The sequence below is a fragment of the Ovis canadensis genome, chromosome 1 (assembly GCF_042477335.2).
Source record: "Ovis canadensis isolate MfBH-ARS-UI-01 breed Bighorn chromosome 1, ARS-UI_OviCan_v2, whole genome shotgun sequence".
In the NCBI taxonomy this organism is placed as follows: Eukaryota; Metazoa; Chordata; class Mammalia; order Artiodactyla; family Bovidae; genus Ovis; species Ovis canadensis.
In genome coordinates this window covers 40,816,666-40,838,781 of record NC_091245.1, presented here as the reverse complement: position 1 = coordinate 40,838,781, position 22,116 = coordinate 40,816,666, and the positions used below count along the sequence as shown (strand labels likewise).

The 22,116-nt window shown below is 40.6% G+C and overlaps 1 protein-coding gene and 1 pseudogene across 1 annotated transcript in view; both read right to left on the bottom strand.

The window, feature by feature from the left end:
• The window catches only part of CACHD1 (cache domain containing 1), a 238,231-nt gene that overhangs the window by 41,104 nt on the left and 175,011 nt on the right, over positions 1-22,116 (bottom strand). The window contains exons 7-12 of the mRNA XM_069593634.1: positions 20,813-21,029; positions 14,886-15,035; positions 9,206-9,439; positions 2,427-2,576; positions 1,676-1,799; positions 761-878 (exon numbers count right to left, since the gene is read on the bottom strand). Of these exons, the coding sequence (XP_069449735.1) occupies positions 761-878; positions 1,676-1,799; positions 2,427-2,576; positions 9,206-9,439; positions 14,886-15,035; positions 20,813-21,029 (993 nt within the window). The remainder of the gene's footprint in view (positions 1-760; positions 879-1,675; positions 1,800-2,426; positions 2,577-9,205; positions 9,440-14,885; positions 15,036-20,812; positions 21,030-22,116) is intronic.
• Positions 12,053-14,606, bottom strand: LOC138442387 (protein DPCD pseudogene; annotated as a pseudogene).

The following is a 22,116-nucleotide window of genomic DNA, read 5'->3' as shown; positions in this document are numbered from 1 at the left end:
AAAAAAACAAACTGTTGCTGTTGTTCAGTTGCTCAGTTGTGTCTGATTCTTTGAGACCCCATGGACTGTAGCACACCAGGGTTCCCTGTCCTTCACTATCTCCTAGAGTTTGTACAAACTCATGTCCATTGAGTCAGTGATGCTATCTAGCCATCTCATCCTCTGCTGCTGTCTTCTCTTTTTGCCTTCAATCTTTCCCAGCATCAGGCTCTTTTCCAATGAGTTGACTCTTTGCATCAGGTGGCCAAAGTATTGGAGCTTCGGCATCAGTCCTTCCAATGAGTATTCAGGGTTGATTTCCTTTAGGATAGACTGGCTTGATCTCCTTGCTCCAACTGGATACAATCTAACTGTGTATTCATGTGACTCAGAAGAAATTTGGTCAATCTGTATAATGTAGTACAGAGCCATTAAATGTATTTTCACACATAGAGATACATGCCTGTGTGTGAATAGTAGTTTCCTGAAATTGATCAAAGTGGTTACTTCTGGGAAATGGGAGGTCAAACTCAGGAAGGGAAAGGGCAGAGTTCACCATCTATTTTTTTAAAATATGGTTTGATGTATTCATCATGAGTAATTAATGGTTTTATAAACAAAAAAGGAAAAAAAATAACATTTCTATGGAATCTCTTCTTTTTCCAATCACTTTAAAACAGATTAGTAACATTACCAGACTGAAGTTCCCTAGAATTTCTGCATGAGGAGGAATGTTGCATTCTGCACCTCCTTGAAGCAAAGGAGGCTTCCTCGAACTCACCATCTTCCAGGCATAGCTAACATTGTAGGCCTCCTTTCCAGTTTCTCTCAGCTTGTTTATGTGCCAGGACAGAGATGAGTTCACAGGGACTGCGATAATCTGGCTGCCCAGAGGGAGGCTGCATTGGCAAACAGAATGAAATACTTCAGGCAAAAGATAAAATGAAGCACTTAATTAAAGGCAGGGAAGATGCTGTGAGTCATTGACCACCTCCTGATTTTGAAAAGCAATGAAGCTCATCACTTTTGAAAGAGATAATATGAGATTTTCAATTTTGTAAAAGCATTATGTCAGCTCCGTACTGAAAACATTCCTTCCTCTCTACCCCTGCCCCCTGATTCTAATTCTTTCCAGAGACTAACTTGTCTCAAATCAGTCAGTCATTAATTTACAACCAATGAGCACAAAGACCCGTTTCTCTGTAGGTTACCATCTGCCAAAATAATGTATCATGGTTGGAAAAAATCCAATCTGTTCCTTATTTCAAGAGAAAATGTTGTATATGATTGTGCTGTCAACTTGGAATGGACAGTGCTTTGCCAAGCTATTTTTTGGCACGCTCTAGAGCTGGTCCTCAACTTAACCTCTTATTTTGCCAACAATTTCCAACTTGGTATAACTGGAGTATCTTTAAAAATGAGATGAGATATATCTGATTTTGCAACTAAAGGCAATGTGAACATAAGAATTTGATTTATTAGACATTCACCCCAAATAATAGTTCTAAGAGATCTTACCTACTTTACAAAGTAAACAAAATTTTGGCTACTATCCTTATATCAAAAACCATACTCTTGATAACATTAAAATAATTTACATACTTGCTTTATTTACTATAAACACTCATATTTGACCTCAATAGATCCTATTCTCAGAGGAAAAAATGAGATATTATGACCTTCACCTTTTCCTTACCTCAGGATATTTTGCCGAACCAGCTCAAATTTGGGGATATTTTCATAATGAATGATGTCAGTGTGAAGGGGGGGTTCTGAGAGTAAATATGGCCTGGTAAGAGATGGATGCATAAGGGTATACCCTGAAATAAGAAAAAAAATAACACACACACTATGGGAAACGTTGTAGGAAGAACTGATTCTAATAAACGTGCTCATCATAGATTTGAAACGTGGGATATTCTGAAAGGGCTGTTCAACACTCAGCTTCTCAGTCTGTAACTCAGGAGTCCAATAAAACCTGAACTTGTTTTATGTTTTCTTGCATAAAACTTTGGAAGTGTAGCAAGATGTCTTAACTTATTGAACATCTCCCTAATCAAGAATATTTGGGAGGTACTGACCATTTGGTTTTCATTTTATAAAATTTATCACATAAACCTTAATGTCAGTAAATATTAAGAAAACAAAATAGACCAAAAAGAGATCCAAAGGATCACTTCTTTGTTTCATTCAATCCTCAAGTTTAATTTCCTGACGGTTATAAGTAGCTATTACCTACCCCTCAACACAAGATAGAAACAAACGCACAATCTTCAGATTCATTCTGCCATCGTTATGGTGTTCTATGACAAATACGTAGTCCTAGTGACACTTTTTCTACAAATACCATCATTTTCCTACTTTGTGAGTATCAGAATCTCTGCAGATGACTTTTCTTCTGGATGTTAAAGAAACCGTTCTTTCCTCTGTAAGTTTTAGTAGATTACCTTTGTCATCTATGAGGAAAGTATAGGAAGCCAAGGAGTCTTGGTAATACGTCACGTCTTCAAGGATGTAAGCCAGGTTCACGTCCACACCTACAATTCCCAGAAGGAGGTTTCCAAAATAACAGGGTTTACTTACAGTCATTATCAAACCTATGGGTCAAAAACAAAATAAAAAATCCAAATATGTCAGAGAAGGCACTGAAGAAAGGCTGGTGCTGTGCTCTAGGCACTGCAAAGGCTGCAAACAGCATCTTAGTTTGCTCTGAAGAAGTTTCTTGTCTGCCACAGTAGCCAAGCACTGCCTTTGCTGACAGCATAAAGGAGTTATGAGTGAGGGAAATAGACTCTTTAGGAATTCAGACATCTTCATTAACTTAAATGGAGGTAATTTGTACCTTTTCCACTATTTTTTCACCTAAAAGGATATGACGCTCCAGATCCATACAAAACATCAGCAACACACATATCATTCTACTTCCGAAGTGGGGATGATTCAACTGACTTTGCAAGACCACTGGACAAAGAATCTAACATTCTGGGCTCTAGCCCAACTGTGCCCTTTATGTATCATACATATGATACTGGACATAACTTTGAGCCTTGATCTTCATGTCCATTTAAAGGACACAGCACTAATTACCTTACCAATTTCTGTGCTGTGCTGGGCTCAGTCACTCAGTCATGTCTGACTCTTTGGTGACCCCATGAACTGTAGCCTGCCAGGCTCCTCGGTCCATGGAAGCTTCTGGGCAAGAATACTGGAGTGGATTGCCATTTCCTTCTCCAGGGGACCTTCCCAACCCAGGGATTGAATCCGCCTCCCATGTCTCCTGCATTGCAGGTGGATTCTTTACTGCTGAGCCACCAAGCAAGCTCACCTTACTCATTTCTAGGGGATGTTAAATGAAAGAGATTATGGATAAAGGAAAGCTTATTAGGTATTCTATTTTATTAATGAATCCTATAAAAAAACCCAGAAAGATAATGAGAAAAATAAAACATAGAAAGGTACAGAATCTTATGATCTGGCCACTTAGAGCAGTTAGAGGAGACATTAAAGTTCTAAGGAAATGTATTTCTAGTCCCTTGGGCCAAAAGCTTGCAAACATTTACATAAATGGTCAGATAGTAGATATTTTAGGCTTTGTGAGCTATTTAACCTCTGGTGCATATTTTTTCTTTTTTTTCTAACAAATCTTTAAAGACATAAAAACCATTCTTAGCTCATAGGCCATATAATAGGATAAATAGGGAAAGAGAAAAGCCAAGGGGAGGAAGACCTACAGGAGTAGAAGGCATGAACAGTGGTCAATGCATTGCCTGGAGCAGCAGAAGAACTGGGCTCTCTTCTCATTTCTGCTACTGAGTTGGCTAAGACGTGCCACCTCTCTGAATGTGTCTCCTTGTGCGTTATGTGGGGAGCTGAGACAAAGTGATCTCTAGGACCCTGACAATTCTACAATCCCATGGTTCTAATGAGGTTGCAAAGAGTTGGACACAACTTAGTGAGTGAACAACAACACATGGTTCTAAATAAAATTTAGAACCAAAAGATGGATAGTTTCTCTCCATCTCGCTCTTATGTCTTAGTATACTTTATTTGCCACAATGGGATAAAGAGTCTTCTGTCCAAACTGATAACTGAAAAGTAAGACTGCCTTTCTTGATGACATGTTCATGCCTATGAGCATGGCAGAAAGCCATTCTTTCATCAACACCTAGGAAAGGGATTTAAATCACCTTGAAGACTTCTACAGAGAGAATAGTGTCTGATGTCCACTCAAAATATTATTGAGTTGTGACTGCAAAGGCCAATTAAAGGTACCACTTGGAAGGAAGAAGTGGATACAACACTTCTGTAAGACAAGTAAGTTTTGGGTATATAATGTACAGAGCATAGGGACTATAGTTATAGTTACTAGTATTGCACATTTGAAAGTTGCTTTGGGTAGATCTTAAAAGTTCTTAACACAAGAAGTAAATTATAACTACATGAAGTGGTTGGTATACAGTAAACTTATTGCAGTATTTTGCAATAGATACAAATATCAAATCATCATTTTATACACCTAAAACTAATGCTCTGTTAATTATACCTCAGTAAGACAAGAAAAAAGAAAAGCTGTGCAATGGGTATTTATTATAAATTCAAAAGCATTCTTTAAGTAGTCAATTTTCAGAATGCTATCTATTGGTTTTAAAACATTTTAAAATAATAGTTATCTAAGAAGCTTTTAAAAATACATTTTGAAAAAAAAATAAAAAAAATAAAAATACATTTTGGAGATTTTTGCTCAGGTATCCCTATAAGTGATGGGAGCATCACTATGAGAGCCAGGAGACTGAGGTCACAGTCTGCATGCCACATTCCCCTGGGCTTTAGTCTAAGAAGAGAGTCTTTTTCACAGAGCAGTAAAGTGCAACAGAAATATTCGGGGACCACATGCTCACTTCAAATTTCTGTTCTCCTCTGGACATACTGACAGCAAGCTTGATAAAAGAAAGGCAGTCTTACTTTTTAATTATCAGTTTGGACAGAAGACTCTTCATCCCATTGTGGCAAATAAAGTATGCTGAGCTTCCCTACTTTAAAGTACATAGACTTGCATTTTAAAAGAAACATGTCTAGTAACTGATACTTGAATCTATGGAGATTTTGAATTAGAGCCATCTAAACATGAGTTTCTTTAGACTGAGGGTCCCCTTGTCATGGAGTTGGAGGAAGTGTCATCCAGTAATTCCAGGGAGTGAAAGTACAATGATGAATATGTTATACTCTAGTAGGGGAACACAGCAGATCAGTAGATAGTGATTGAAACCCACTGCATGGGAGTCATAAAACCGGCCCCAAGGACTAAACTTTGGGAAGCATCAGCTTTGCATATAATTTAATTTAAAGCATACATGGTAGCTTCTGGATGGAAAATTTGGGGAAGGGTCCCACTCTATCTGATACCGCTAACGGTAACGGAACTTGACTACACAATCCGCTCTGCTTGATCAAGACTCAGTCTCGACACCTGTCTCAATTCCTTTCACACAGAATTGTCATGTTCCATTGATCTATTTTTCTCTTATCTGATTAAAATACTTCTTGAGGGTGAGGTATGTGTCTTGTCCATCCCTGCCTGACAAAATGCCTGACTGGCACTCAGCCACATTGGTAAAATGCGTAAATTGCCACTCGCATTTAAGACCTGACATTTCCCTATAAAGGGAAATAACCTTATGTAAAGGCATGAGTTTCTATTCTATACACATCTGTTGGCCCTGCCAGAACTAGGAAGGAAAAAGAAATTGAGGTATGGCAGTAGCTACCCTACTTCTTCCCGATAGAAAGAACATATCTACTGAACTTCTATAAATCATAGCCTCTATAACATTTATTACTTTTTATATGTGAGTTTTCTCTGAATATTGTGAAAATTCCTAGTAAATGGAACTTAAAAACAAGATCTCATATGGTGATGCTGTTTGCCTAGTAATTAGCTAGCTCTTAAACTTCCTTATCAAGAGAAGATGAGAGGGAAGGATGTAGGGGAAAAGGATAAGCAAGAAATTGAGGAGGAAAAGAAAAAATTATGTTTTTACTGAGCACATAGTGTTGGCCTGGCTTTCCTCTAGATGCTTTAAATATACTAGTGCATTTAATCTTCACAATTACTGTGATGGAAATGTTATTTTTCCTGCTTTAAAGACTAAAAACTTAATCATATGAAGATTACCTGACACTTTACCTGACATTGTATTATGGGTAACTTGTGAAATCAGGATATTAATGACAATAATAGTAGTAATAAAAAAACAAAATAATAAACCTAGACCACTTAATTATTACTGAAAGATATTTTGGACACTAATAGATAAGAGATAAAAAAGCCTTCTTCAGCGATCAATGTAAAGAAATAGAGGAAAACAACAGAATGGGAAAGAATAGAGATCTCTTCAAGAAAATTAGAGATACCAAGGGAACATTTCATGCAAAGATGGGCTCGATAAAGGACAGAAATGGTATGGACCTAACAGAAGCAGAAGATATTAAGAAGAGCTGGCAGGAATACACAGAAGAACTATACAAAAAAGATCTCCACGACCCGGATAATCATGATGGTGTGATCACTCATCTAGAGCCAGACATCCTGGAATGTGAAGTCAAGTGGGCCTTAGAAAGCATCACTACGAACAAAGCTAGTGGAGGTGAAGGGATTCCCATTGAGCTGTTTCAAATCCTGAAAGATGATGCTGTGAAAGTGCTGCACTCAATATGCCAGCAAATTTGGAAAACTCAGCAGTAGCCACAGGACTGGAAAAGGTCAGTTTTCATTTCAATCCCAAAGAAAGGCAATGCCAAAGAATGCTAAAACTACTGCACTATTGCACCCATCTCACATGCTAGTAAAGTAATGCTCAAAATTCTCCAAGCCAGGCTACAGCAATACGTGAACCATGAACTTCCAGATGTTCAAGCTGGTTTTAGAAAAGGCAGAGGAACCAGAGATCAAATTGCCAACATCCACTGGATCATGGAAAAAGCAAGAGAGTTCCAGAAAAACATCTATTTCTGCTTTATTGAGTATGCCAAAGCCTTTGACTGTGTGGATCACAAGAAACTGTGGAAAATTCTGAAAGAGATGGGAATACCAGACCACCTGACCTGCCTCTTTAGAAATCTGTAAGCAGGCCAGGAAGCAACAGTTAGAACTGGACATGGACCAACAGACTGGTTCCAAATAGGACAAGGAGTACGTCAAGGCTGTATATTGTCACCCTGCTTATTTAACTTCTATGCAGAGTACATCATGAGAAACGCTGGGCTGGAAGAACCACAAGCTGGAATCAAGATTGCTGGGAGAAATATCAATAACCTCAGATATGCAGATGACACTACCCTTATGGCAGAAAGTGAAGAGGAACTAAAAAGCCTCTTGATGAAAGTGAAAGAGAGTGAAAAAGTTGGCTTAAAGCTCAACATTCAGAAAACGAAGATCATGGCATCTGGTCCCATCACTTCATGGGAAATAGATGGGGAAACAGTGGAAACAGTGGCAGACTTGATTTTTTTGGGCTCCCAAATCACTGCAGATGGTGACTGCAGCCATGAAATTAAAAGACGCTTACTCCTTGGAAGAAAAATTATGACCAACCTAGATAGCATATTCAAAAGCAGAGACATTGCTTTGCCAACAAAGGTCCGTCTAGTCAAGGCTATGGTTTTTCCAGTAGTCATGTATGGATGTGAGAGTTGGACTGTGAAGAAGGCTGAGCGCTGAAGAATTGATGCTTTTGAAGTGTGGTGTTGGAGAAGACTCTTGAGAGTCCCTTGGACTGCAAAGAGATTCAACCAGTCCATTCTAAAGGAGATCAGCCATGGGATTTCTTTGGAAGGAATGATGCTAAAGCTGAATCTCCAGTACTTTGGCCACCTCATGCGAAGAGTTGACTCATTGGAAAAGACTCTGATGCTGGGAGGGATTGGGGGCAGGAGAAGAAGGGGACGACAGAAGATGAGATGGCTGGATGGCATCACTGACTCGGTGGACGTGAGTCTGAGTGAACTCCAGGAGCTGATGATGGACATGGAGGCCTGGTGTGCTGTGATTCATGGGGTCACAAAGAGTCGGACACGACTGAGTGACTGAACTGAACTGAACTGAAACTGTGGTTTTTCTGGTGGTCATGTATGGATGTGAGAGTTGGACTATAAAGAAAGCTGACTGCTGAAGAATTGATGCTTTTGAACTGTGGTGTTGGAGAAGACTCTTGAGAGTCCCTTAGACTGCAAGGAGAGCCGACCAGTCCATCCTAAAGGAGATCAGTCCTGGGTGTTCATTGGAAGGACTGATGTTGAAGCTGAAACTCCAATACTTTGGCCACCTCATGCGAAGAGCTGACTCATTGGAAAAGACCCTGATGCTGGGAAAGATTGAGGGCAGGAGGTGAAGGGGACGACAGAAGATGAGATGGATGGATGGCATCACTGACTCGATGGACATGGGTTTGGGTAGACTCTGGGATTTGGTGATGGACAGGGAGGCTTGGCGTGCTGTGGTTCATGGGTGACTGAGCGACTGAACTGAACTGAACTGAAATCTTATGAACTTAATAACCCAAAGATTTACTGCATGAAAGATGTCGTGTTTTTGCAGATAACCAAATGTGAGGTAACAAGATTAAATACATTACCAAAAATAACAAGTGGTAGAGTAGGATTTGAAATCCTCTCCATGTCAAGCCTGTATCTATTTGACTACACTGTGTTGCCTTGCCTTTGATGCTGAATCTCGAGCACTTCTGCCTTAATTACCACTTGCTATGCAAAGTTACTCTTTAGTACCAAATTCACTTTTAGATTGAGAGGAATCCTCACAAAGCTTCTAGATGTACCCATTATGGTTTGTTTTTTAATTGTTTATTTTTAACTGGAGGATAATTGCTTTACAATGTTGTATTGGTTTTTGCCACACGTCAACATGAATCAGCCGTAAGTATACATAAGTTCCCTTCCTCTTGTACCTCCCTCCCACCTCCCATCCCAAGACCCATTATGTTGACTGAGGCTAGAGCAATGAGGAAGAAATAAGGCTGCGGATTTCTGCTCTAGAACATAGTACTCACTGGGCCAGTGGCGGGGAGGCTACACAATCCTTTGACCAGAGAAAGGGATGCCCACTCCCCCTAATGCTCACATGGCAAATACTGAACAACATTTAAAAGTTACTGTTTGACTCATGTCCACTTCTTTTTGCTTTCCTTCAGTAGGAAGTTTTCTCTGAACTCACCATCTCCCATCTCATCAGAGAAGGGGAGGCTAAAGACAGCTTCATCAATCATCCGGTTGGGAAGGTTGGTATAGAACCTGCCAACTGTGGTCTCCAGGTTACTCAGCTGGTTCAGCACCATCATGCTGCCCTTAATCACAGGCAAGGCTATCCGGTCCAGCACGCCATACTTCCCTGAGTTCTGTTCAGCCAGATCTCTTAGAAAAGCCAGTTCTTTCAAGCCAGTCACCCCATCTGAAATAGAAAGCCAAGGGAAGACAATGTAAAACTAACTGGTGTATATCCATAGGATAGCCTTGTCATTAAGATCTAATAAGGGTCTCAATGAGGTCTTGTAGTGCCCAAAGGGATCTTTGCAGAGACAATCTGGACTCAGGACACAGATACCAGTTCCTGCAGAGGAACAAAGCTGAAGGCATGATCTTTCCTCAAATAGTAACGAGGCCAAAGGAATTCTTCAAAAGGCAATGATGAAAAACACATGACTAAACAGAGGAGCCCCATTCAGCAAGGATTTCTTCCTTGAAAGTTTAATTATAAAATGTAAATTAGTTTTCTGCATTTAATATTTGAAAGCAAAAGTAATATTAACAAGTCTGCATCTAATTTAAATTAGTAGATGAAGTTGTAAGAGTTTTAAAGGATTGAGGTTTGCCATTTCATTTCTTACCTCTTTGCCTATTAACCACTTGCCAAAGTCTCATGCAACTAAATGAAAGAATTATGGATTGTATTTAGTGATGTCTCCAAACCCCATTTCTTGAAACTCAGTTTAATTACAAATGTTTTCATGCTTTATATTGTAGGGATAATACTGGATTTGATTTATTTAATATATATTTTTTATGTTTGGAGAGTTTTAAAATCTTTGTAAAAGATTCAGGCATACTGGGATGTATTGTTCTACAACATCTGTAATCTATAGCACAAACATAAATTTAATAAACCTTTTTAAAAGTTTTGGTTTGCTATTGTTGGAACACAGTCAAAAGGATTAGTAACTGATCCCATATGGGTACCATTGTAAACAAATTCAAGTTATTTCAGTCACTACTGAAATTCTACCAATGAGTTTTAAAAAGACTCATGTTCTTGAACTGCTTAGTCATTAAAAAATCTGAGTTCATGGTTCACCTACCTTCAGTGGCTATCATTTTTAAATAGGAAATATATATACTTCAAGCTTTGGAAGTCCATTTCTAAAATCATGGCAGGATCTGATGGATATAATTTCTTTCTTAACACATTATATATAAATAATTTAGATTTTGCTCCACTCAGACAATGCTGAAGGAGAATCAGAATCAGATTATCGTTGCCTTTGCTTGACGCATAATTGAAATGGGAGGTGAGTGGTATCCTTCAGAGTAAAAGACAACACATAAGATGTGACTGATCCCTGATCTTATACCCTTGAGAAGCTTACAGGGGTGAATGATAAAAGGAGACAGTTTGAGGCAATAAAAACATTTCCTTTCTTTGTCATGTACTGCATGGCTCTTTCAAAATGTACAAGAAAATTAACAAACAGGAATATCTGCTAGACAAAGAGCATAGCACAAGATACCAAGGGTTGGGTTATTTTATGTCACTCCATTATGAAGCATTATGCAGGGGTGGCAGCAGAGTAAGTAGGGTGGCAGAATGGATTATTCTATCAACAATGTGGTCGTGCTGGAAACTATGTTTCCCAGAATCCCCTTTCTTCTATGCTTCCAGGTTAAACGTGGCCAAAAGTGAAGTGCTGTAACTTGAGAGGTGAAGTGAGAGATGTTAAGAGACAGACACAGAGGGACCTGAAAGTTCCAGTTCATTCCACTCTTCTGATTTTGTGTTCAGTTCCCTTTCCCCACTTGCTGGCTTACTCACCAAGGGAAACCCAACCAAGGGCAGGCTCACTCCAGACGCTTCACTGAGAACTCAGAGAGAGCAGCCACAAAGGGACAACAACTTCTCAGACTTCGACACCAGACTTCCTACACAGCCTGCAGTGGTCCTAGTCTCCAGATATCCTTGCAAGCTTCAACTTGTTCACCCAGATCAGAGCTGGTTAATAACCTTTGAGTTGTCAGTTTCTTGTTGCATCTTCACTCTTGCAGTTTCCCCCCATAATTGTGTACATTCTTACTCTTATTTTAAATGGAGGTATTGTGTTGGTTTCAGGTATACAGCAAAGTGATTCAGTTATATACATATATATTTTTTCAGATTACTTTTCAATATAGGTTATTACAAGATATTGAATATGGTTCCCTGTATTATGCAGTAAATCTTTGTTGCTTATCTATTTTATATATACTGCTGCTGCGAAGTCGCTTCAGTTGTGTCCGATTCTGTGCAACTCCAGAGACGGCAGCCCACCAGGCTCCCCCCGCCCTGGGATTCCCCAGGCAAGAACACTGGAGTGGGTTGCCATTTCCTTCTCCAGTGCATGAAAGTGAAAAGTAAAAGTGAAGTTGCTCAGTCGTGTCCGACTCCTAGCGACCCCATGGACTGCAGTCTTCCAGGCTCCTCTGTCCGTGGGATTTTCCAGGCAAGAGTACTGGAGTGGGTTGCCATTGCCTTCTGCTAGGATCTGTTAATCCCATTCTCTTAATTTATCCCTCCCTGACACCTTTTCCCTTTGGTAACTGTAAGTTTGTTTCCTATGTCTGTGAATCTGTTTCACATATAGATTCACTTGTATTATTATTATTATTTTTTAAAATTCCACATATAAGTGATATATTTTTCTTTCTTTATCTGCCTTACTTCAGACTTAATTGTCCAGGTTCACCCATGTTGCTATAAATGACTGGTTCATTCTTTTTTATGGCTGAGTACTATTCCATTATATACATTTACCACTTTTTTTTTTTTGGACTCAGAATTACTTTACTCAGGAGGGAAGACCACGGCCTAGGGGCTAGGAATGCCCTGAGGCCCAGTTCTTACAAAGCCTAGACAGCTCCTGGGAGAAGAGAGGCTGCCCCTGTGCCAGAAAGGCCCAAGCCCGAAGTCTCACAGGCCTACAGGCAAAGCCTCGCCCACCCAGTGTCAGAAGTCAGGCTCAGGCGGCAGCTGCTGAGTCTTGCAGTCCCCGTCACTGCTGTGGGCTGTCTTTACCTTCTTCAGTTCCTTCTGCAGCTCTGACTCAGCTACCAGGACCTCCTTTGGCTTCTGGTAAGAGATAATGAGAGTAGAGTTGGCGTGAACAAAGCTCAGTGAGGATTCATCCAGAGGTAGCTGGTATCTTTCTAGGTCAGGAATGGAGAACTTCTTGTAGTACTTTTTGTTGGTTGTTCTGACGACAACACAGCGCTCCTTCTGGTCCACACAGACGTTGTAAACGTCCTTAGGGTACGGCAGGTTTCGAATTCGCCACTGGAAACTCATCTTGGTGTCTTTGCGCATGAATACGGGATTGGCATTGCTTTCCGTGATGAGTTCAGGCCCCAGGCTCCCTGCTCCTGGGAGCGCTGGCTCTCCCACCTCAATCTGCCACTGGCCCAAGGCTCCCAGGGCACTCTTCATACGCCACTTCCTCACAAGTAGTTCATTTGTCTTCTCATCATATTCTTCGGCCATTTCCTTCCCATCTGGGAACAAATAATGCACCTTTCTTCTCCCGTCTTGCAGCAGCGCCGTCTTCTCTGCCGCCCGCAGACTCTCCAGCCAGCCGGTCACCGCCATCTTCCCTCCCCATTTACCACTTCTTAAGCCAGTCATCTGTTTATGGGCAATTGGGTTGGTTCCATGTCTTTGCTATTATTAATAGTACTGCTATGAACATTGGGGTGCATGTATTTTTTTTTTTTTTCGATTTGAGCTTTTGTTTTTCTCAGAAGTTTAGGAGTGGGATTACTAGATCATATGGTAGCTCTATTTTTAGTTTTTAAAGAAACTTCCATACTGTTTTCTACAGTGGCTGTACAAATTTACATTCTTATCAATAGTACGTGCTCTTATTCTGATAATTAATTTGATATACCACAATTTTCACTGTGATTCTGCTTCCCTATTTGAACTGACAGAATTAAGGGTACGTGTCAACCCTCTTGAGTAATGTTCAGAGATACTTTTCAGAGAGGTGTGTCAGGCTAGCTTATGGGAAGAAAGAGAAAAGATGAGAGTGGTTAGGGGAAGTTTCAAAAAGTGGAATTATCAGGGGCACAGCAAGTGCACACGATACTCCCATGGGAAGATCTAGGACCAGTGAAGAGATGGGTGACGCCAGAAAACTGCTCAGAATCGGCTTGAGCAGACCTGCAAAACACATGGGAAAGGCATGGTCGCTTCCTTTTATGTTTCCTTACACCTCTTCTATTGCCTTTAATTCATTTGCCTAGTCTATCTTCCTCACTGGGTCAAGGGCTTCTTGAAGACAAGAGATGTTGTATAAAACAGCTCTAGGACCTCAGCACACTATGTTGTATACGGTATGTGCTTCATAAGCACAACATATCTTGCATATTTATTATCAGAGCAACCCTATGGAGATTTTATTCTTTTTATTTGACAGATCGAAGTGAGGCCCCCAAGAGATTAAGTAACTAGCCATAAGCCACACGGCTAGCAAATGCAGATCGAAACTGAAAACCTCTAGACATCAGCCCCTGTGTTTTTCCATGTGCAAGCAGTCCACAAAATATCTGGAAAACAATCATGCTGGCCTAAATACAGATTCCTGAACTATCTAGGACGGTCTGATCACAAATCTGTAGACACTGCCTGGGAGTCTGCATTTAAAGATGAATCTACAAGTAATCCTTATCCCATTAAAATGTAAGAACCAGTGCCCCTCAAGCCAGCTGGTTCTGCACAGAAATCTGGAAGTGGAGAGGGGAGATGAGAGACAACAGGTGAGGACTGTAAATCAAGATGTGTTCTCTCAAGAACAAGAGAATGGGGCCACTTTGAACACTGAGGGCAAGGGGCCCAAAGAAGAAAAGGAGGAGCTGTGTATTCATAGGTGGTGGTGGTGGGGGCATGACACGGCAGGGAGCTAGAAGATTGGGCTGTCGTCAGACTGGAGGATGGTTAAATTGCTGAAAGGAAACTACTGAGTACTCTATCAGATTTGCCAGTTTAGTAAACTCTCTCACAGACTGATTTAACAGCCACACAATCAGCCTTAATGAGCACCTAGCAAGTGCCTGGCACCATCCTGGGTGTTCACTCAATGTCAGGGTTAGCCTTCACAAGAACTCTGTCGAGTAGACACTTCTCATTGCCACAACACAGCTACGCAAGGGGATAGGGAGAAAGCGGCACAGCTGGTGATTCTGCAGGTAAATGTGATATTCACTGTCCTGGTTTTAGAGAATAATCTAGGTTAGTACTTGGGCTTCCTGATCTTAAATCAATGAGATAAGTTAATAAGCTTCATACAGTATCAAAATCCAAGTGTATATGGAGAAACTCCCCCCTCCCCCCACCAAAAATGGAGCTGCACAGATGCCTGTGTAAGACCGTGTAACTGCAGAAGTTTCAGAAATGAAGAGCTCTCTGGACAAAGAGATGAAGAGACACACGCCCTGAGTAACTGTATTAAGGGGAAGAAAGCTGGGTTTGGGAAGGAATCTGCTCCTCATACCCTCATCAAAGCACCCTGTGATGGTTCTTTCATATTTTTTGAAAGCAGCATGCACTTAGAGAGAACATTTTATCTGAAAGAAAAGGATCTCGAAACACTACCTACCGTTCATGAGGGCGTAGGTGAGAATCATTACAGAGTTGTTTAGAAAGCTATTTTCTTCATTGATGACACGGAGAGTTGCCTTTTTATCTTCTTCTGAAGAGTCCTTTGATGTAATGCCAGCGGACAGGTAAATGATGACCATGTCTGTATCTAAACAAACACATACAAACTGAATGTTACATCAGAGGCTGGCTAAAGGCAGCAACTCAAGTTTCTTTTCCATTGGACTTTCCTGCCTCAAGGACCTGCCGGGCCCACGCTTCTTACTCCTGCCCATCTGGTGCTGAGCTTTCATCTCCCTGCTTCTGCTGCTCTTCCATCCCGCCTGTACTGGTCCATGAGGCCTCATTTAGCCAGTGTCAGGTAAAGAGATGCTGCTAATGAGTTTACTAGATCAAAGAAGGCAAGTTCCTCCAGGCGTCCACGGTTGTGGTAATTCAGCCATCCCAAATGGATGTCACTCCTGCCTTCTGAAATTGAGCATTCAGAACCTGATTTACTCTTTCCTCAGTGACCCAAGATCTTTACCAGGAATATACATTTTGGGGGAATCTAGGCTTTAAAATGACGGTTCTTCCAGAGACTACTGAGATTTGCAAGGTTATCTGCCTCTATGCTAAGCAGTTTCAAATGAACATTTCTGTTTTAAAATTCATCAGTTTAGAAAGGCAGTTAAAAAAAAAAAAAGTGGACATAGGAGCCAAGTTACCTGTGTCCACATCTCAGCTGTGCTAATTTCAAGTACTGTCTGGGTAGATTACCTAACCTTTCTATGCCAAAATCTCCTTATCTTAAACAAAATGAGGATAATGACCGTATTTACTTCACAGGGTTGCTATGAGGGCTAATTGGTTAATTTTAGAATGAAAGCAAAAGTATGATGGTGAATAGGAAATAAAAGCTTTAACATGAAACAAAAAAGAAAATCCTTGTATTGGCATGAAGAAGCACCTAGACTCTGGAGTAAAATGACTCTCCAGCTAGGGCTAACGACTGAGAACTCATTGTAGCTCACAGTGAAAACTTCTTTCAGGAGGATTTCCTCAAAAATTAAAGTGGTACATTTCTTATCACTAAAGATGCAAGGGCTGAATGACAGCTTTAATGGAAGGAGGGCAGTAAGCCAGCTGGATTTTATACTGTCTTTTTAACCTGAGATTCTCTGATTCAGCATCTATGTTTAAGATAACCTATACAGATGTTCTTTTAATTGAGAAATAATGATTGATATGCTATACGCTTGTTTCTTTAGGTTCTTACACAGTTGTCATTCATCTGAGATTGCTTTCCAGCTACTGGGGGAGGCAGCCTCCAGGTTGGTCCCCCAATGATCCCACTTCCTGATATTCACATCGCCGTGTGGTCTCTCTTTGAGGGTAGACTGGATTTAACGACAGAATGCAGCAGAGGTCATGGCGTGTCAAGAGATGGATTAGGTTACAGAAAGACCACGGCTTCCACCTGTGTGCTCTCTCTTGGGTAAGCCAGAGAGAGAATGTTGTGAGCTAGCCTATGAGAGGCAAGGAAATGAGGCCCTCAGAATCGAATCCTCCAGCAACCATGTGAGTGAACTTAGAAGCAGATCTTTCCCAAGTTGAACTCTGTGATGACAGCCTCTCTGGCCAACAATTTGACCACAACCTCTTAAGATACCTTTGGGCAGAGGCACCCAACCATGCTGTGCCCAGATTCCTTACCTATAAACACTGAGATAATAAATGTTTATTGTCTTAAGCCACTGGGTGTTGGGTAATTTATTATCCAGGAGCAGATTATTTAAAAAATCATCCTAAAAATGATGAGAATACAATGACTGAATTTTCTTCCATTTGAAAATTTCCATTTTAGACTCTTTATTATGTAGAATTGAATAACAATAACTTGATGCTTTTGAACTGTGGTGTTGAAGAAGATTCTTAAGAGTCTCTTGGACCATAAGGAGATCCAACCAGTACTTCTTAAAGGAAATCAGTCCTGAATATTCATTGGAAGGACTGAAGCTGAAGCAAAGCTCCAATACTTTGGCCACCTGATGCAAAGAACCGACTCATTGGAAAAGACTCTGATGCTGGGAAAGATTAAAGGCAGGAGGAGAAGGGGACGACAGAGAATGATGGTTGGATGGCATCATCACCAACGCAATGGACATGAGTTTGAGTAGGCTCCGGGAGTCTGTGATGGACAGGGAAGCCTGACATGCTGCAATCCATGGGGTTGCAAAGAGTTGAACACGACTAAGCAACTGAAATAAACAGAAGACTTAATATATAAGCAAGCTTTAAAGCTAATTTTGATGCTTGAACAATTCTTTAATAAATATTAACTGCAAATTTAAATTACATATTTAAAATTAGGGTATGAAACCTGATGTAAAATCACTAGGGAATATCCTGGTCTTAACCGATGTCAGTCTTTTTTCAATGTTGTAAACACAGTCCTATACATTTTTTTTTATTTTTTTAGGATGCAAAACAGCTCACTTAAGTTTCAGACTGGGAAAAAAATACTATTTGACCCTAGTAGGTGGGATACAGATATATCATAAAATAAAGTATGATCTAAAGTATGAGACAAACCAACACATGTGAGAAATTCCTGGACACTTTTAAGACTGACCTAAAGTGAACCCTTGGGTTTTCTTACTTGGCTTTATGATTCTGGATAAAACATACTGTCACTGACAGCTGGTCTAGGCATAGGCCCGTGACTGGAAAGCCAGAAGGCCTGCAGCTCCTTTAGCTGCCAAGTGTTATTTTCTTTCCATCCCAACGATAAGGTACATGTTCTGCAAGCATTCTCTCTGTCTCTGCCCAGCTCCTGACTCTGTTCCTGCCCCATTCTTAGGCAAAACTGAGTTATTTTTCTATTTTTAAATATCAGATCTGCCAAATTTGCTCTGATTTATTTTTCTACTTACTAGGATATCCCCGCTCTAATCACTCATGGGGACATTAAGCTTTGTGATTAATAATGTTAGGGATGAGTCATTACAGACAATTGGGGCAGAGCAAAGATATAGCATGTACCAGGAAGAAAATGTAACCCTCTCCATGTGACAAGTCCCTGCGAAAGCCACCAGCATTCCTTGAAATGTCAAAGCGGGAAGAACAACCCAAATTTGGACTTTGCCCATGCCATTAGATCCCAACTCCTAACCGTCATATTCCTTCTGCTACAAAATGACCCCTCAACCGGTTATCCCCAAAACAAATCTAGGAAAAAAATCCAAATGTGTTGATGGTATCTGTTACAGATCACCATAGGACTGAAAAAGAGCCAGCACTGAATAAAAGTTTTAATTTTTCTTATTAGTACAAAGCAAATTAGCACAAAGCTACCATGACTTGGCCATGCAGCTCTTGTTCATATATGGCTATCAACATGGGGCAGACACTTGGTTTTCATACACAGACTAATCCTTCCAATAACCTTCTAAGATAGGTCTTATTCATTGAGAAAATACTATCAAATGGTCTTCAAAAAGTGCCAGGTACACAGTAGAGTAGATAATAAATACTTGTCTGTGGAGTGAATATAAGTTATGATATACAGTATAAATTCATAAGAGGAGTATGTAGACCCCTCACTATGCTATAGCCAAGGTGACTAATGGTCCTTGACTGTCTCTGGGCTAGGGGTCAAATTGGAATGTCTAGAGTATCTGTGTTCCTTTAGCCAGAGCAATAAGTCTTAAAGGAAACTGAATATCATTATAATCACAGCTAATATGTACTTAATATTTGTGATGAGATCCTGGATCTTATTATCACCCTCAGTTTGCAGATGGAGGAAACCAGACCTGGAGAAATCAAGTAATTTACACAAGTTTCAAAAATTTCAGAGGAGGAATTTGAGCACACAATTGGTTGAAATTCAAAATCTCTATGCTTAACTACTATGTAACATTGCTTGAAAGCACCTCAAACCTTTCCTTAATAAACCAGGTAATACTAATTCCTGACGTGCTTCATTATGCAACCTAATCTGGGTTTTTCTTTCTTTGAACTACCAGTAGACACTGTAAAATGGAAGCCTGTGAGATAAACTTTAAAAACATCTTACTTGGCCTCGAAAAAGAACCTTTTCACATTTAAAAAATAGTGCCGTCAAAATGTGTCCAAATCAGTGACTCTTCTTGCCATGTTTTTGCTCGCCAACATTAGGAAAATCCCCCAAAACCCAAAGGAGAAATGTTTCCTGCCAAAGCAGCTTTCTGCTAACATACAGTGCAGGAAGGTTTATAAGAAGAGGTTTAATGAAGTCTCTATTCACAGTTTTAAAGCTGGAACAAATGACAACATTTGAAAATCAAGGGGTTTCACATAAAAATCCAGATTTCTGGCTTCTCTTAAAACAGAAGATCTGGCAACACTGGACAGGCACTCCTGCAAGGCTGAACAGAGGAGCAGCTGCCTTCTTGATCAAGGATACTCTCTCTAGCTGTCTGCGCTCCCCAGACCTTACCTCGAGCTCCCCTGACACCTCACTGCCTGGCTGCTGCCAGTCTAACATTGCTCTTTATTATTTAAACAGTGTCATCACCAAAATTGGACTTCGTCTCTAAAGATGGTTTGAGAACTGAACAATCAAGTAAAAAGAGCACGTCTGATGAGGAATGCTGACAGGCAGATGACAGCTGGTAAAGGGCATCCACAGATGAACGGCACTGGCCAACTAGCCAACCTGTCTTGACTGCTCAAGAGGTCAACCTTATCCTTCGGCTTCATCGAACAAGGGACAACTTTGCACTCAGGCACCCTATAATATTGGTTATGGATAGCTGGTGCTTGCCAAGGTTGGTAGGCAAAATTCTAAGATGACCCTGAAGACCCACACTCTTTTATGATCCCCTCCTCTTAAGTATAAGTATGACCAGTACTTTGCTTCTGACCAACAGAATATAGCAAAGGTGATGGGATATTATTCCTGTGATTGTGCTACATATATGGCAAAGATGGAGGGATTCTGCAGATGTGGAGCTTCGAAGAGGACTCTGAAACTCAGATGCAACCACAGACCTGGCTGATACCTAGACTGCAGCCTTGTATAATCCTAAACAAAGAAGCAACAGATGGACTCCTGTCCCATAGAAGCTGTGAGATAACAATATAGAGAAACATAAAAATGAGACACCATCTACCATCATTACCTGTTATAATTACTGTAGCTTCTTTCAGGGGCCCATCATGTGCCAGCACTATGCTGGGCATTTATCAATGCTGCCTTAGTTTTAATGCAGACACATTGACGAGCTTGAAAATATAGTCATTACATTTATCTCAATAGGGTACATTCATTAAAAAACAAACAAACAAAAAAACAACAAACAGATTATCAAATATAAAAGAGAAAATGACATAGATTCCTTTCAGTAGTTTCAAAGCATGGGTCTTATTTCAAATATCTTTTCCTTTCCTTTAGCCTGCATCCTAATTCCAGATTTTCTTTAATACATGAAAATTAAATTAGAGTGCCTTTGTACATTTGAAGGGCTGTGCTCCTCTAAATGACAGTTGGTTAGAGGAAGGAAAGATCAAGGCAAGAATTCAGGCTGCCCTGTTTCTGCACACATGCGCACAAGCAGACAGTCACTGTAAATCAGTGACTAGGCGGGGTGGACAATTAGCATTAAAAAGGATGTGGATATTCTCCGGGGAAATAAACAAGGATGTGTTCCTAATAAAAGGGCAGGAAGAAGAGGCTCAGGCAGTAAAGAAATCATGCAGCGTACCTTTGATTGGAAAAGATGAGAAAATCTAGTAAGTTCCTAGTATTAGATGATAATATGACAACACAAGAAATTTTTTTCCTGTCAGTTTAGGAAAAAACCCTTCTGGACGTAGTTGTGCGATCAGGTAACAATCTCTTTCTATTGCCATCATTTACCTAGTTTATGAGTTCCATGCCCTAAGAGCAAAGGCACTTACTTGCTTGGAATTTGGTGCTATTGTTGGTGCTTCGAATCAGCTGAAACGCCTTTTGAAATCCCACCGCGTGCTGGGTAGGGCTGTCCAAGGACTTGACGCTGCTGACGAAGGTGGACATCTTCCTTTTTGTCTCACTGGTGGCTGGAGACAGGAACGTCTTATAGCACTGGTCAAGGGAGCAGGTCCTGACGGTGTCTGCCACCGTCAACACGGAAATCTGGAGGGGAAAACACACACGCACACAGGCAAGCAGAAACTTGTTATTCTGCCAACGAAAAGTGTTTTACATTTCAGAAGAGCCCACAAGGTGAGAAGTCCTACAGGACGGTTTTGAAGAGTTTGAAAATAAAAGCCCAGAGGCATCAATCTATCGTATTTGAAGAAGAATAGTTGAAGAGTGGTAAGGGACAGAGACTCAGACCCTAGAGTTTTGTTTCTGTTCCAAGATGAAGTCAGGAGTATGGTGTTCATCTAGAACATTAAAAACAATATTTGACACAGAAAAATCTTGACCAGTACTAGTGATTGTCATTTTCCAACTGGAGGTGGGGGTGAGGGAAATGGTAAAGGGTACGTGTGTGTGTTTAAATTTTTTTTTTTTAATGTGGACTATTTTAAAATTGTAGTTCAATAATTTTTTACAATAACGCTTCTGTTTGATGTTTTTTTGGGGGGGCCTGAGGCATGTGGAATCTTGGCTCCCCAACCAGATATTGAAGCTGCACCTTCTGCGTTGGAAGGCAAAGTTTTAACCACTGGACTGCCAGGTAAGTCCTGGGTGTGTGTTTTAAACAATTAGATTAGTGAGCAAAACCTTAGGAGATGGAAAAGTCAAATGTCTACAGGCGATAGATTATCATTAGCTGGAAACACAGCTATCTCTAAGGGGTCCTAAAGATTAATAAACCTCTAGTAACCTTCTTTTATCCCTCCACTCCTGTCAATCTTGAGACAAAGTCTGGCCACCCACCAGTGTCTAAGCCTTCACCTTGTTCCTCCTTAGTATCAATAGCAGTCTGAAAGTTACAGCTAATTAGTAGTCTTAACAGAAGCCATTAAGGAAGGGCAAGACTCAGTTTGGTGTAATTGAATTGAAATTGAAAGTGAAAGTTGCTCAGTTGTATCCGACTCTGGGACCCCATGGACTATACAGTCCATGGAATTCTCCAGGCCAGATGTGGGTAGCCTTTCACTTCTCCAGGGGATCTTCCCAACTCAGGGATCAGACCCAGATCTTCTGCATTGCAGGTGGATTCTTTAGCAGCTGAGCCACAAGGGAAGCTGAAGAATACTGGAGTGGGTAG